The sequence below is a fragment of the Dipodomys spectabilis genome, unplaced genomic scaffold, assembly GCF_019054845.1.
Source record: "Dipodomys spectabilis isolate Male_0828 unplaced genomic scaffold, ASM1905484v1 ptg000289l, whole genome shotgun sequence".
NCBI classification, from domain to species: domain Eukaryota; kingdom Metazoa; phylum Chordata; class Mammalia; order Rodentia; family Heteromyidae; genus Dipodomys; species Dipodomys spectabilis.
In genome coordinates, this window is record NW_024870966.1 from 4,523,623 (window position 1) to 4,539,815 (window position 16,193).

Here is a 16,193-nt window from a genome sequence, read left to right on the forward strand (position 1 = left end):
TTCTACTTCCTGTCCCTGTGCTGTGGAGACAGCCACAAGGGGGACACTGAAACTCATCAGATTTCTCCTTTCCATTATCCTGGAGAGTAATCTGACTTGAAATACATTTGGACAGGTTTATTTTCAATCTGACTTTTAAAAGTAATCCTATCCCTCACCTTCCTCCTTTGATGCTCTTGTTCTTGCTAGGCCAAGGAAAGATATCATTCTATGGTAATTTCTGGCTTACCCCAAACTCTCCTGTGTTTCTAGCTGAAATGGAATTTGAGCATAAGACCTACTTTGCTCTTATTTTCTAATCCAATAATAACCCAACTGCTAGATATCTCATAACAGTGGCCAGGCAGGTTGGTATGCAAGCAGAAAGGTCAAAATCCCTGCTCCCATTCCTTATTAATAATCTCAAGCCAGTCTTTCTTTCCAAGTTTCTATTTTCATTGAGCAACCCAACTGCCATGCTTGTTGTCATTCTTTCCTATTAGCATCTGAACAGTGGAAACAACTGTCATGGGAATTAAGCTTCTGAGAGGAACACAGTGTATATCACAGGTGCTGATGGCTCAACCTGCAATCCTAGCTATTCAAAAGGCTGAGACCTGGGGATCACAGTCCAAACCAACCTGGCAGGAAAGTCCATGAGATTCTTAGCTCCAATCAATCAGCAAAAGGGTGCAAGTAGAGCTGTAGCTCAAGTGGGGAAAAAGCCAAAGGAGAGTTGGAGGCCCTAAGTTCATGTACATGTACATACTTACACATACATGCACACACAATATGCACACATGCACACACACACACACAAATCAGCACAAGTGAACACCACCAGCCAGCCTAAGTGCCCCTCAAAAGCAAAGCAAATAAAACATCACCTACAAAAGAGCACAAATACATAACTAAAAGTTGTCATTTTGACAAATTATCCCAGCTCTGAAATTTTTATCTCAAGCAAATAACTCAAAGGCATATAAAAGTATGAAAATGTTTCTTACAGTATGATATATGATAGCTGAAAATTGAGACAGAGACTGAGGCGTGGCTGAGTAAATTACAAACCATTAAAAACCATCATCATGAAGCCTGAGTCACAGCATGAAAAACGTTACTGATATATTAAGTTAAAAATAGCATAATTGGATATGCAATATGATTGCAATGTGTAAAAAAAATCTATTTGCATCAACACAGTGGAATCCTGGGTAATGTTTTATAATGCTTCTGGAGGCTACAGTATTGTCTTTACAGTAAGTTTTCCTCTACAGGAAAACAGGTGATGAGTCACTGCCTGATAATTGTCACTATGGAAGAAGGTCCCCTTTGCAGGGACAATGACAGGTAGTGAAACGTGAGGACAGATGCTAGGCTCAGCCCTTTAATCACAGTTTGCTCAGAAATACTGACTTTCACCAAGTTATAGCACTACTTCCTGATGTTGCTGAGGGGCCCCTGTATTCTTGGCTCCTCAGAGACACAGGTGAGGAGAAGCTGGTGGCTTCTCTTTCGTGGTCCTCATGTGCGGAGGTCTTGCTGGGCCTGGAGAGGCCTACCATGCCCCCACAATGGCACATCACCGTCTGCAGGCTGCTATTACCTGCCCATCCCAAAGCTGGAACCCCTGCCCCCCCCCACTCCTACCCCCTGCCCCATCTCTACTTCTCTCCCTAGGCTGAGATAGAGAAGGTAGATTTCTCACATTTTGTTTTTTGTGTCATCATAAAAGACATATAACACAAAATTCCTTATTTTAACCAATTCAAGGTGTGCATCCAGCTCTAGAACATTATGTATACTTACATTGATTTATAACCATCACCATGGTCCATCCCAAAGCTCAATCTGTCTTCATAAACTCTGGCTCTGCATCCCCGCTCTTCCAGACATTAGCCACCACCCTACTTTCTTTTCTGCTCTGTTCTTTTTTCTTTTCTTCCCTCTTTCTTTCCTTCCTTTTCTTGAGCTACTTGGGCTTGAACTCAGAGCCCTGCACTCTTACTTTGCTTTCTTGCTCAAGGCTTGAGCCATGCCTCTAGCCTAGCATTTTGCTAGTTAATTGGAGATAAAAATCTCTTGAACTTTTCTGCCTAGGCTGGCTTTGAACTTTGATCCTCCAGGTCTCAGTCTCCTGAGTAGACACTCAGCCTACCACTCTACTTTCTGTCTTGAGAATCTAACTACTATAGGCGCCCATGCACATTCTCTTGCATTTAGCATAATGTCCTTAAGGTTCATCCATGTGTAGCATGCATCAGAATTTCTCTCCTCTTTTAGCTGAATAATCAAAATTCCATCCTAGACATAAACTATGAAATGGGGGACTTGGGAGGTTGCAGCTACCTCTCTTGGGATCAGATCATACTTGGTACTGACCTGCCCTTATCTCAGGTCTGAGACGTGACCTTCCATCTCATTCCCATGCCTCCCGCTACATGGCTCCTCCTTATGCCCTCCAGTACTACTGTTCCAGCAGTCCTTCATCTAGGAACCCACCCAAACTTCTTGTTATTCCCAGAGTCTGACAGTTTAGACCCTCTCCTTGAAGACTATCCACTCATTTCCTGTCCACTCACTTCCCACCTCAGGCTGCATCCAGCCCATCTGTTAGGATACCATTATGTCACTACCATCCAAGATGGCAGCCAACTGCCTAGTGCGCCTTTTTTTTTTTTTTTTTTTCAGTTGTGGGGCCTGAACTCTGGGCCTAGGCACTGTTCCTCAGCTCTTCAGCTCAAGGCTAGCACTCTACCACTTGAGCCACAGTGTTACTTCTGGCTTTTTCTGCTTATGTAGTACTGAGGATCAAACCCAGGGCCTCATGCATGCGAGGCAAGTGCTCTACCACTGAGCCACCCCACAAGCTTGGGTGGAACCTGTTCTCTGTTCTTGCACAGGGAGGAGCAGTGTCCATTCCATTTTACTTCCCTCACATCACCCCCTAACCAGATCCTCTAGTAAGCTACCTCATGTCTGTCCAAACCTTTGAAGAGGAGCCAGAAGACATGGAACCCCGCACATGTGGTCCAGGCCCACTTACAGCCAGAGCGAGTTCCTTCCTTGTGTGATGACTCCTGTAAACCTGGTCAGGCGCCGAGCGTCCACTTCAATCCACTGATGGAGGTCGTTCCTGCCTGCACACCACGCCCCGTCGTAAAAGTCGTTCTCGTTAATGCCTGCCTGGAAAGAAGAGAAGGGTGTTCTTCAGAAAGATCCTGAACTGGAGACAGTTAAGGGATCTCTCCCTGTGATTAAGAAGAAGGAATAAGAGAAAGGAGAACAAAATGGGGAAGAGGATAAAAACTCCTTTTTCTAAGTCACAGAGAGCAGTGACTTACTATTGACAAGTTAGGAAGAAAAAAAAAAACCTCCCTGTGACAGGTCCTCTTCTTGCCCAATGTGAAAGATGAAATTAATGAGCTCTCCTATTACTCATTCATCCAATACACAAGAGCCATCGCCCACATCCCATCCCACACATGCCAGGTGCCGGGGAATCAAAGGTGAGCTCTTCCCTTCTGGGCCCACTATCCAGGCAACAGCGAGACACGCGGACAAGTGATACTGAGCAGCATGGAACAGGTGCTATTCTAGAAATCAGAGCTAACGGCTGAGGGAGCATTTAAGGATGGATAAAACAACCCCGTGAGACCACAGAAAGCCCTCAAACAATGAGGTATCTGAGCTGGCCCCTGAAGTATGTTTACTTAGTGAACACTTGTCCATGAGTGTTTAATTCATTTGATGTGCCCATTGTCAGTTACCATGACTACCTAAAAGTCTTCAGATCGGGCTTTGCAAAGTACGGAAAATGTCTGCTCAGAAATTATCTCTACCTTATCATCATTTGAAGAGATCATTCATTGACCTAAAAAAAAATTAAGCCAAATAATAAGAGGACATCTGGGCCATGTGGAAGACTGTACATTACTCAAACCTTTCTGCAGGAATCCTAGTTTTCCTGGCTAATCTACAAGGAGCTAAGCAGATGAAGAAAAAGTCTGAACCACAGGAGTGGGGGCATAGGAGGAGGGGCCACAGGAGGGGGGACAGCCACCACCCTCGCTGTCTCTGAGCACTTTTCATTCAAAAATGTTTTATGAACATATATGGCTGTATAGTTAACGACATCTGGGTTCAATTAGATTTTTTGTTTTCTTTTTAACTTTTTTAAAAGTATCTTTAAGTAGGTGTAACAAGGAGCTGCCATTTAACAAAGCCCTTTATTAATACAGTGCATCTTGAGTAGCTAGGATTACAGGCCGAGTACTAGTGCCCAAGTACTTTTTGTCTTGTGAGTTTAACTACTATGGGTGCCTGTGTATTCTCTCTTGCATTTAGCATAATACCCTTAAAGTCCATCCATGTGTAGCATGCATCCGAATTTCTCTCCTCTTTAAGTTGAATAATCAAAATTCCACCCTAGACATTCCACATTCTCACCCATCCCTTCCCTATGCACCCCTTCCCTCACTCATCTTAATTTTGTAGGCTATACATTGGATTCTTGACTATATTCTCCTCCTCTCCTCCTCTTCATTTTATCTCCCCCTCCCCCTTAACCCCACCCCACACCCTTTCAAGTACCCCCTTCCTGGTGATAATTTTGTTGAACTTTGCCTTTGCCTTTCTTAGGAATTACAGCATTTAAGTTCTCTTTTAAATCTACTGTATTCCAGTTAGTACATGTGCATGTGCTTGAATACCACCCACCATATCCACTTACAAGGTTATGAGCAAAATCTGGTTTCCACATGCACGGGAAACATACATCCTCCTTTGTCTCTCTGGCCCTGACTTATTTCATTTAACATATTTTTTCAAGTTTTTCCATTTCTTTGCTAATGGTACAATACCATTCTTTTACTGGATGAGTAAAAATCATTGTGCATATACATATGCCACATTTTCTTGACCATTCCTCCACTGAGGGGCATCTGGGCTGACTCTATACCTTGGCTGTAACAGATGCTGATAAGGATGCAGCCAAAGTAGAACCCTAATACACTGTTGGTAGGTATGTTAACTTGTTCAACCACTCTGGAAAGCAATGTGAAGGTTCCTCACAAAACAAAAAAATAGCCAGGTGCTGGTGACTCACGCCTGTAATCCTAGCTACTCAGGAGGCTGAGATCTGAGGATCACAGTTCAAAGCCAGCCCAGGCAGGAAAGTCTGTGAGACTCTTATCTCCAATAAACCACTAGAAAACTGGAAGCGGTGCTGTGGCTCAAGCATAAGAGCGCTCGCCTCGAGCTAAAGAGCTGAGGGACAGTGCCCAAGCCCAGAGTTCAAGCACCACAACCAATAAAAAAATAAAATAAAATAAAAATAAAAAAATAGAACTACCCTATGATCCAGCAATTCCATTCCTGGACATTTACTCAAAAGATTACAAACCACAATAGAGTGAAGCCATCTGTTCAAGCTTTTTAAGACAACCTGGCTTTTCATGGGCAGCAGAAACATGAAATTCAGGATAGAGTTATAGTAGATGAACAACCTGGCCAAGGGTTCCATGAGCAGAACTCCACCCTTCACCACATGAGCTAAAACAGCACTGAATAACAACCAAACCACCCAGGCCAAGCCTGAAACCACCCTTGATGAATTTTGAGGCACCTGCTAATATGTGAACACAACAAGGTTTTACAAAGACACTGCCATCTCAAAGTCAGCATTCCCCAGAAAACAAGCTCTCAGTTGTACAAGCATCAGGATGAACATGGCCCCAGAGACATCTCTGATAAGGCCCTGGGCATGCTATAGTTTCTGCCTTCTAGAATCAACAGCAAGTATGAAGTATGGGCTAGGGGCGGCATGGTGTGTTTTGTTCCAGGCTAATTCTGAAGGAACAATGGCACCTCCCTGCACAGTGTAACTTCTCAGTTCCCAACCCTGCCAGACAGCAGCCTGAGGGCTGTAATTATACCACCACTTCCTCTCTGCATTGGAAGGCAATTATCCTCCTAATGACAGAGATTTGTAACACATTAATGACCTACAATATCACAACTCATCTCCTTTCAAGAAACTATAATGTGCACACTTTTTTTTTTATTGTGTTTCCTCTGCTCTTAGAAACAGTCTAGGAAACTGCTGTTTAGAATAACTCCATTCATTCAGCAAGAAGGACCCTTCACTGGGCCCCTGCTATGCATGAACTACTAAAGGTGAGAAACACATCAGCTTAAGAGATAGTCAGACAGACCCAAGTCTATACGTGGCATTATGGTAAAATCAGCCACAGCACAATGCACCAAGGAAGACACACCACCTGGCTATGAGTCCCAGCTCAGCTACTTACAGACAATATGAACTCAGGTGATTTGCATAAATGCTACATGCCTCAGTTTCCCCATCATTTCTCTCACAGAATGTTGAAGATGCTTTAAAATACCATCTGGCACCAAGTGTGAGCTCAAAATAATGAGATATTTCAAGTATGGTGGGTATCATATTTAAGGCCCTGGCAATTTGATCAGCACTGGCCAGATATAAAAATATAGGTGACTTATGAATAATCTCCTTTTTCAGAGTTCCAGGGAAATGTGTTGTTATTCTAGTACATTTACACCTTCTCTACAACTTCAAGCATCTACAGCAAGATTACACAAAAGTGAAAAGGAGGCCATGACTTCTGGAGGCCCTTGACAGGAGTGCACTCTGCCCTCCAGGGGATATTTGGCAATGCCTGGTCATTCTGAGCTGTCACAGCCTCAGGAGAGGAAGGACCCTGCCCAGCAGGTAGAGGCCAGGGATGTGGTGGATATCCTACAATGCACAGGGCAGTGCTGGTTCCTGGTCTGGGATGAGGATGACAGCCAGTAGCGCTGCTCTGCAGCCCGCCATGCTTCACCTCAAGAGCTCCTGAAGCTGGGCAGTTATTCTCATGCTTCTTCACCAACACCCACCCACCACCCAGGACTTGGAATTGCATTGTAGGTTCCTGGTTTTGTCAGCCTGGGGATTTTGCATCTGCTGCCAATCTTGGTTCTTTCTGAGCACACCAGGCAGTCAATTAAATGTAGTAGAGTGTCAAGCATGGAAAGCAACTCCCAAAGATGACTCATTGGGAAATGACAGCCAGCCTGAGAGGTGTCACCAAATTACACCCTGGTGTAATAAACCATACTCACAAAGCCTCTGCAAACCAAGAAACTTCAGCACTTGATCAATTTGGGGCAATTTTTAGTTAAAGGTTATTGAAATAAAAAGTTGGATTTCCAGCTGGCTTGCCAGTGGCTCATGCCTATAATATCCTAGCTACTCAGGTGGCTGAGATTTGAAGACTGAGGTTCAAAGCCAGGAGAGACAGGAAAAAAAAAAGTCTATGAGACTCTTATCTTCAATTATTCAGCAAAAAGATAGTGGAGACAGAGCTCTAGCCTTGAGTGAAAATGCCAAATAAGCGCACAAGGCTAAGTTCAAGCCCCACAATTCCCCTCCCACAAAGATTTGATTCTGCAGAGGATGGGCTATTCTCAGAACTGTCACACAGTGTGTGTTTTTCTATGACAGCAACAAACAAATCAATGAAGAATGAATTCCTTACCTTTGAAATCAAAGCACCTCATAGACTCAATTTTACCTAACACAAATATGGGAAGTATTATGTCTATAACAAAAAAAAATCTGAAACTATCTGCTTGAGCTCTCCCAAAGAGAATTTCTCTGTTTGAAGATGATGAAATACACATGCTGGTTTTCCTCTCTCTTCCTTTCAAAAGTCCTCACCAATGATGAAAACACAGATGATAAAAGTAAAAGAGATTTGTAAGCCCTACATTCCAAGGCATGAAGACAGCCATGAAATGGAAGAATCCGGAATGACTCCGTAAGGGGAGAAAGTAAGCAGGGATCCTTGCTTGCTGATGAGAAACAGGCCACACTATTCCTTAGGAAACTCAGGACATCCACATCAGGGTGTCTTGAGAGGTGTATGTGGCAGAATGAGACAGGGAATTGTTTCCCACTATGAACAAGAAAACAATTATATGATCTTATCTCCATCCCCACTCCACAGAGGAACTGAAATTTTTCTTCAAGAAAAAAATTAGGAACCCACCCAGGCTGTGAATTTGGAGACAGACAAGAGCAGGCTCAGCATGCTGGGACAGATTTCAGTAGATGTCAGCCTAAGGAAGAGGGAGAGACGCAGGCTGCGTCTCTCCTCCAGCAAGAGAACTGCAAGCAGCCATGCTTATAGGATGAAAAAAAACAAATGCAAAATGATAACAGAGCCCAGAGAAGAATTGCAAAGCAATTATAATTCCTGTCTCTAGAATAAAACCTTGCTTGTATGAAACAAGAACTAGATACTGTAGAAAAGGTGAAAAAACTTCTTAGAAATTAAGACTGTAAAAGCTAAAAAAATTTAATTTAGTAGAAAGACTAGAAAAGAAAAAGATGAAGAATTCTCATGAAGAAAATAAATAGCCCTTTAAAACAGACAGTCAGAGGAAAATAGGAAGAAATGTCTGGTATTTTGGGGGGGGCAGGGTAGAGAGGATAGCAAATAAAAACTTAAGAATATTTTCAAAACACTGAAAGGCTTAAGTCTCTGAAACACTAAGAATCTAGAAAAACAAAGAAGCTAAGGCCTGTTATTCTAAGACTTCAAAACAAAGAGATGACCCAGAATGATCCCAAAGAACAAAGAAAATATAAATATATAAAAGCAAAGAATGAGGACAGGAATGGTTCCAGAATTCACCACAGTGGTATCTGAAGGGAAATGGAGAGAAGAGGTCTGAAAAATCCTGCATTCATGAAGTGCCAGTGGCTCGTGCCTGCAATCGTAGCTAGTCAGGAAGCTGAGATCTAAGGAACAGTGTTCAAAGTCAGCCTAGGCAGACAAATAGATGGGATTCTTATTTTTAATGAACCAGCAAAAATTCAGAAGTAGAGCACCAGCATTGAGTGAAAAAGCCAACTGAAAGAATGGGCCTTGAGTTCAAGCCTCAGTATTAGTGTATACACACACACACACACACACACACACACACACACACACAAACAAAATCTGAATTCTCAAAAAACATTTCTCATCCATAATTCCATGATCACCAAATCAATCAGTCATGATGGTAAAATAACAACACTTTGAGATTTATTAGATTTTTTAAGCTTTAACTTCTTATGCACCATTTTCATGAAGCTACTGAATATATTCGATTTAGAGATCAAGAATACTAACACAGGAAAGAATTCTCAGAATGAAGGTAAAAAATGTCTCAAACAATTTCTGTGCAGGGTCTCAGTGAGCAGCACATTTGAGGATCCTAAAGAGACAGCCACAGAAATAAAAACAATATAAAGCAAGAATGAAAAATCACCCAACAGGCTTGCCCTTGCAGAAAATCATGCTGAAGAATATTTTACCAACCTGAGCCTGTTTCCCAGCATCTCCTGAGATGTTTCCAAGAATCTAAGCACTTTTAGGGAAACAAAATATCAAGAAATAATATTAAAACTTCATCATTCAAAATTTTAATAGATTTTGGCTTAGCAGAAGATATATTTCAGTCATAAAAAATAATCTTGAATATACCCCAGAACTGAGACATCATGTTATGGTTACATATTAAAGATGATGGTACATATTAATACCAAGAGAGTAAAAGCCTCATCAATAACGGAAACAGGCTGGAGGCATGACTCAAGTGGTAAAGTGCTTGTCTAGAAAGTGTAAGGCTTTGAGTTCAAACCCTAGTACCACCCACTGGGCAGAAAAATCCTACCAAAGGAAAAATCTGCAGGAATAATTATACTTAATCAAAAAGATAATCAAATCAGATGATAGCCTCATCTTCCATGGCAAGAATACAAAAAGACAGACTGGTGCTGGTGGTTCACTCCTGCACTCCTCACTACTCAGGAAGATTTAATCTGGAGGACCAAAGTTCAAGGCTAATCTGAGCAGGAAAGTTCAACAAACTCCACCTCCAAGATAAACAGCAAAAAGCCAGGCTGAAAGCATGGCTCAAGTGGTAGAACACCATCCAAGTAAGTACCAGGTCCTGAGTTCAACCCTTAGTACTGCCTAAAAAGTAAAAATGTATACATGAATACACATTAACATGTGCATATTGTTTAGAAAAATAAATTCCCAAATAAACAATTTAAAGGGATTTACTGTAGTTACCCCAGACAGAATGCCTGAGACCTCAGGGGTAGAGAATGAGGAATATGTTGGCAAGGAAACAGGTTTTCAGTTTTCTTTTCCTTGCTGTTGTCATCTTTTAAACACAGGTTTTTTTATATCCTACTTGCTTAAATAACTGGTAAGAATACATCTTAATTTTTACTTGTGTGTGTGTGTGTGTGTGCGCGCGCGCGCTACACACACACACACACACACGTCCTGGCACTTGAACTCTGTTTTGTTAGGAGTTTTTTCTGAGTATTTTATTAAAGATAAGAGTTTCACAGACTTCCCTACCCAGGATGACTTCAAACTATGATCCTCAAATCTCAACCTCCTGAGTAGTTAGATTACAGGCATGAGTCACTGGTAACCAACTTCATCTTAATTTTTAAAAGCCAAGGAAGGAGATCCATAGACACCACGTATACTCTACTATGGTTTTCCAGGTGCTGGCAGAGCACCCACAGCCTATCAGGCATGACGCAAATGCCTTGCTTGTGTTCTGTATAGGAAATGGTGACTCTGAATCATCGTACCATGGTGAAACTCTCCTCCTCAGTGTGCGTCTTCTACCATCCTGCACTGAGCTACACAGAAACATCTGGAAGCAAATTAAAAGTCATAACCATGGGAACGCAACCATTTAGTCAATTCTAAGATAATTGACTTACAGCTGCTACTCTGTAGATGTCACCCAGGGCTATTCAGACAGCCTCAGGATAAGGTCATAGTTATTTTTAAATATTTTGGAGGAGAATTAATTCGAAGCAATGGATGCAATACGTAACACCTCTGGGAACTGGTTACCTAAAAATATTAGGTATGACCTCTGATATGTAGAGTTCAGTAACTAGTCAGAAAGTAGCTCTAAATCTACCTTTTATGAAACTGCATAATAAACTTCTATAACAAACCTTGGGTAAATCCGTAAGACTGCCCAGGGATGCAAATGAATCCATCATTCTGTAAAGTAGCCATGCATCTTGTTCCAATTCAGACCTAAGTCAGTTACAAGGCAATACTCTCTGATTTTTTTTTTTGGGGGGGGGGGGCGGGGGTTGGCCATGGGGCTTGAACTCTGAGCTTGGGAGCTGTCCCTGGGCTCTTCAGCTCAAGGCAAGTGCTCTACTGCTTGAGCCACAGTGCCACTTCCTGTTTTCTAGTGGTTTATTGGAGATAAGAGTTTCACGGAGTTTCTTACCTGGCCTGGCTTTGAACTGTAATCCTCAGATCTCAGCCTCCTGAGTAGTTAGGATTATAGGTGTAAGCCACCAGCACCTGGCTAATACTCCCTGATTTTGAAGCCACTTTTAAAACTCAAAATCACTTAATTATTTCCTCGCATTGGGCAAGGAAATATCCCAAGTTGGACATAGAAACAATGAAGATGATCTATCAAAGACACCATACCCATTTAGTGCTTAAACAAAGAGAAAATAAGGAAAGACACGTGTGTATTGAGAAAGAGCTGACAGAATGTCTGCACATCCATGTTCTAATTCACTTCCACTAAAATTGGAGGAACACTCAGGCTATTAAAATAAGCATATTTGGAAAGGTTCAGTTTGTAAAGCATTGTCAGTTTCTTTGCTAGAAATCCAGTGAAGACTGAGCACACCCAAGAGAGGAGCACAATGCCAATGGCCCTTGGCATCCCACAGTCAAGTTCAAGTCCTGGGTGTACAGCTCCAATTAGATCAGTCTGCTCGTAAAGCAGGGACTGAAATAGAATTGATATGAGGGGCCCAGGCCATGGCTACACAGGCACATGTGATGCGTTCTGCAGAGAGCCTGGCATAGAACAAGCCCCCAGTAACTGAAAAGCCATGGGGGGGGGGGGGGGGAACAACACAAGTCACTTCTGCATCAGCTTCATTCTGTGATTGTGTTTGCTTGGCAATGCAACTAAGTTTCCCTCCATTAATAGGCAAGTTTGAGCCTTTTAGCCCATTGACAGTTTTTTAAAGGAGTCATCAACTCTGCTTAGAGTATATTGTTATTACTTCTTTTGGTTCCTATTTTACCTTTAACTGTTGGGCTGCTCATTCTTTGTTTTAAGTCAGTGTTTCCTCTGGAAATTCTAAACATCTGTTTTTAGTGGTTGATTTAGAATCCATACCCTTGATGCAACATATTTAATCTCTATTTTTCTTACAACGTATCTATTAATTCCCTACCATGGGCAGTGACAAAATCATTCTTTTTTTTTTTTTTTTTTTGCCAGTCATAGGGTTTGAACTCTGGGCCTGGGCACTGTCCCTCAGCTCTCCAGATCAAGGCGAGTGAGCACTCTACCACTTGAGCCACAGTGCCACTTCTGGCTTTTTCGGCTTATGTGGTGCTAAGGAATCGAACCCAGGGCCTCATGCATGCAAGGCAAGCACTTACCACTGAGCCACCTTCCCAGCCCCAAAATCATTCTTATCACTTCCTGTTACCATTCCTCTTGCTTTTGTAGGACCTCACTTAATTTACTATTTTATTTTTAGCATTCATATTGAGTACTTGATTGATATATAGTAATTGCAAACATTTGTGGGGTACAGTATGATTATATCAGGACATGTATACAATGCAAGAAAATAGAATCAGAGTAACTGGCATGTCTAAAAGCTCATGTCTTATTTTTTTGTGTTAGGAACATTGAAAAATCCTTTTTTCTGGCTATTTTGAAATATATTATTGTCAACTATAGCCATTCTGTATGCTACAGAACACCAGAAGTTATTCATTCAATCCAACTGCTCCCCTGTACCCAGTAACCACCCTCTGCCCTGCCCTGCTCTGCCCTGGTTCTGATAATGAGTCTGCTCTCTCCTTCTTTCAGCTCAATTTTTATCTGGGCTAGTAGTAGGGCTTGAACTCAGGGCCTAGGCACTGTCTCTGAAGTTTTTGCTCAGGGTTAGTGCTCCACCACTTGAGCCACAGCTCTACTTCTGGCTTTTTGCTGGCTAATTAGTGATAAGAGTCTCACAGACTTTTCTGCTCCAGCTAGATTTGAACCACAATTGATTCTCAGATCACAGCTTCCTGAGAGCCAAGATTGCAGGCATGAGCCACCGGTGCCCAGCTCAGGTCAACTTGTAAGCTTTCTTATAACAAGAGCATATAGTATTGTCCCTTATTTTTACATAGCATCATGTCCTCAAAAGCCATCGCTCTTACAACAAATAATCATTTTTCTTTCACGGCTGAATAACATTCCACTGCATATACACATATGCTACACTATCTTAACCCAGTCATCTGTCAGTAGACAGGTTGGTTCCATATCCTGGCTATTGTGAATGTGCTGCAATATACAAGCATGGGACCATGTCTCTTAGACATACTGACTTCCATGCCTTTGGCATCCAGAACTGGGACTGCTTACTCCTTAAGCAGGCCTAGGTCTCCTTTCTTGAAGAAGTTCCATACTGTTTTCCATAATGGATGCCTGGATTTGCATTCCCACCAACAGCGGGTGAGTGTTCTCTCTCTTCATTCTCACTCACGTTTGTTAAGTTCTGTCTTTTCCCCCACAATACTTGGGTAAGCTACTCTGTCGGTGTTATTTTAATTTTCATTTCTCTGTTAATTAGCATTTTTCATATACTGGGTCCTTTGTGTCTCCTCTTTTGAGAAATGTCTTTTCAGTTTTTAATTGGATTTTTTTACTTTTGTCTGAGTTCCTTATTTGTTCAAAAAATTAATCTCTTATTTTTTTAACTTTGTATTATCATTTATTAATTGTAATAATGGTTTCCTGGTGATATTTTCCTATATGAGGGGAACACATTTTGGTCAAGGTTACCTGCCCCTATTAATCTTTTTTTCTCCTTTCCCCGGCTTTTTCCAAATAGACCCCTTTCTACTTTCATGTCTTTTTAAAAGAAAAATGCATCCTGCAGCCAAGCATCAGTGGCTCATAACTTGTTTTAAATGAATGTTTCCTCCCAAAATGTTAAACATCTGTTTTCAATGGTTGATTTAGGACCATACCCTTGGACACAACATATTTAAATCTATTTTTGTTTACAAAGTACCTATTAATTCCCTACCATGGGCAGTACCAAAAACATATGAATAATCCAGAGAAGACTTAAAGTAGAGGGAGGCTGTGGTTGATATTATGCAAATGCCACACTGTTTTAGATGAGGGATTTGAGCATCCTTCACCCCCAGCTGCCATACTAAAACCAATCCCTTGTGGATGGGAAGAAGGCCACACTGGCCACAGGAGCCGATGGTACTCCCTGCATCTGCCAACCACCTATGCATGTGTATATGGTTCAGGGAAGAGCCAGGAAAGCGGCTTGCACATTATGCAGAAGAGGCTCAGAAATTGCAGTGTGACAGATGTGTCAATCAAGGTGACATGATCACCAGAAAAGAGAGGTCCACAGCTGACTCATCATCCCAGATGTTGTACCTGGAGTCCCCGAAGCTGCTGACGTGGAGGTGATTAGGGCATTCCGAGGAACAACAACACGACATTTCAAGCTGCTTAGATTCCTAATTGGCCTCTCCTGGGAAATCTTAGCTGAGTCACTCCGCGCTCTCTGTGTCTGTTTTGCAGAAGACAGAAGTAACAATGGCACTTGTCTCCTGTGTTGAGCACTCAATAAAATAATGCACGTAAAGAACTGAGCATGGCAGAGGCAGAACCCAGAGCTGAGGCCGACTCCCCTTGTGTGGGAGATGAGAGCTATAGATGAGCAAATGGATTCTTTTCCTTTTCCTGCTTTGGTCCTTGACCTACAATGAAGTCAGCCACAGTGGGACTTGCGCTTTCCTGCGGTAACATGGAGTATCTGAGAGGGTGGACTCCTCACCTCAGGTATTCAGTTGGTTGGAGCAGCCCAGCCTGTGAGCCCTCGTTGCTCTGGCATGGACCACAGGACCTATGGGCCTGCACAGCTCTGGTGCTGGGCTGGGCTGGGCTAGATCTGCTCATTCCTTTCATATACTAGCACATGATTTAAATACAACTTCTAATTCTGACACCTCAGTGATTCACACTTCAAATCCCATTAGCGCGACACACCTACAAAATACTCCTATGTGAGAGAAGATGTGGCTATATTTAAACTGCCTTTCAAACTACCATGTGTGAAGAGCGATACTTCTGGAGCTGTCGCTTCAATTGTGCACCTGGGGCAGTTGACTCTGGACATTCATGTCTCTGGCACAAGCCGTGGTGGTACAAACCACAAGGGTGTCCTGACCTGGTTGTTATTTGCAGGTGGAGTCCATAGGTCAAAGTTCACTGATACACACTACAAGCCACACTTCAGAGACTGGGAGCCCAGATCTGAGGGATGGCTGGCCCAGCCTGCCTTGGAAAGCAGCCACTCCTCACCACACAAGCAAGTACGACAATAACTCCATGAGTGGGCTTCCATAAACAGCTATTCAACAGTAAATAATGAACCACTGCAGAAGACCAATATGATTTCCAAGCACGGTCTTATTTCCACCCTGAGTAAAGGCAGGAGAGTAACTTCTGCCTCCACCATCATGGAAGGGAGCTTAGGTGCTCCCCGGTCTATACCTACAATAGAGTGAGAAAAGATGGCACCCACAGAGACAGGAAGGATGACCCGAGAATAAGGACTGCAAGAGCCATCCACCACACCAAGAGGGCTGCTGCATGTCCCAGTGAAGCAGGCCAACAGTCACCAACACCAGCCATCCTCTGGGCACCGCACGTATAGCAGGCACAATTGTGGGTGCTGGGGGATGAGCAAGCAGAAGACCAGCCTCCTTGCACAGGGCTGACACTCAAGGTGAGAGGCTCAGGGAAAACCCAAGGAAACAAGGAAAAAAGAATCTATAGCAAAGGGCTGTACCATCCTGGGAACCAAGAGAGACTCCAACATCCAGGGCTGGAATTTTGCTCAAAAAACAACTGGAAGCTGCCTTGAGCAGAGGAATGAGATGATCAGCAAATGCTTTAAATGCTTTAAAGTTATAAACCACTCAATTTTGCCCCTCAATGAACCTGAGCATGTTCAACACTCCTATTTTCTCAATGTGGTTCCATGTCGTGAGATAATTGTTCCAAAGGTCTCACAAGCG

General features: G+C 42.6%; 1 protein-coding gene across 1 annotated transcript in view; it reads right to left on the reverse strand.

The window, feature by feature from the left end:
- Cpxm2 (carboxypeptidase X, M14 family member 2) overlaps nucleotides 1-16,193 on the reverse strand; it is a 108,716-nt gene that overhangs the window by 68,022 nt on the left and 24,501 nt on the right. The window contains exon 4 of the mRNA XM_042701452.1: nucleotides 3,026-3,165. Coding sequence (XP_042557386.1) covers nucleotides 3,026-3,165 — 140 coding nt within the window. The remainder of the gene's footprint in view (nucleotides 1-3,025; nucleotides 3,166-16,193) is intronic.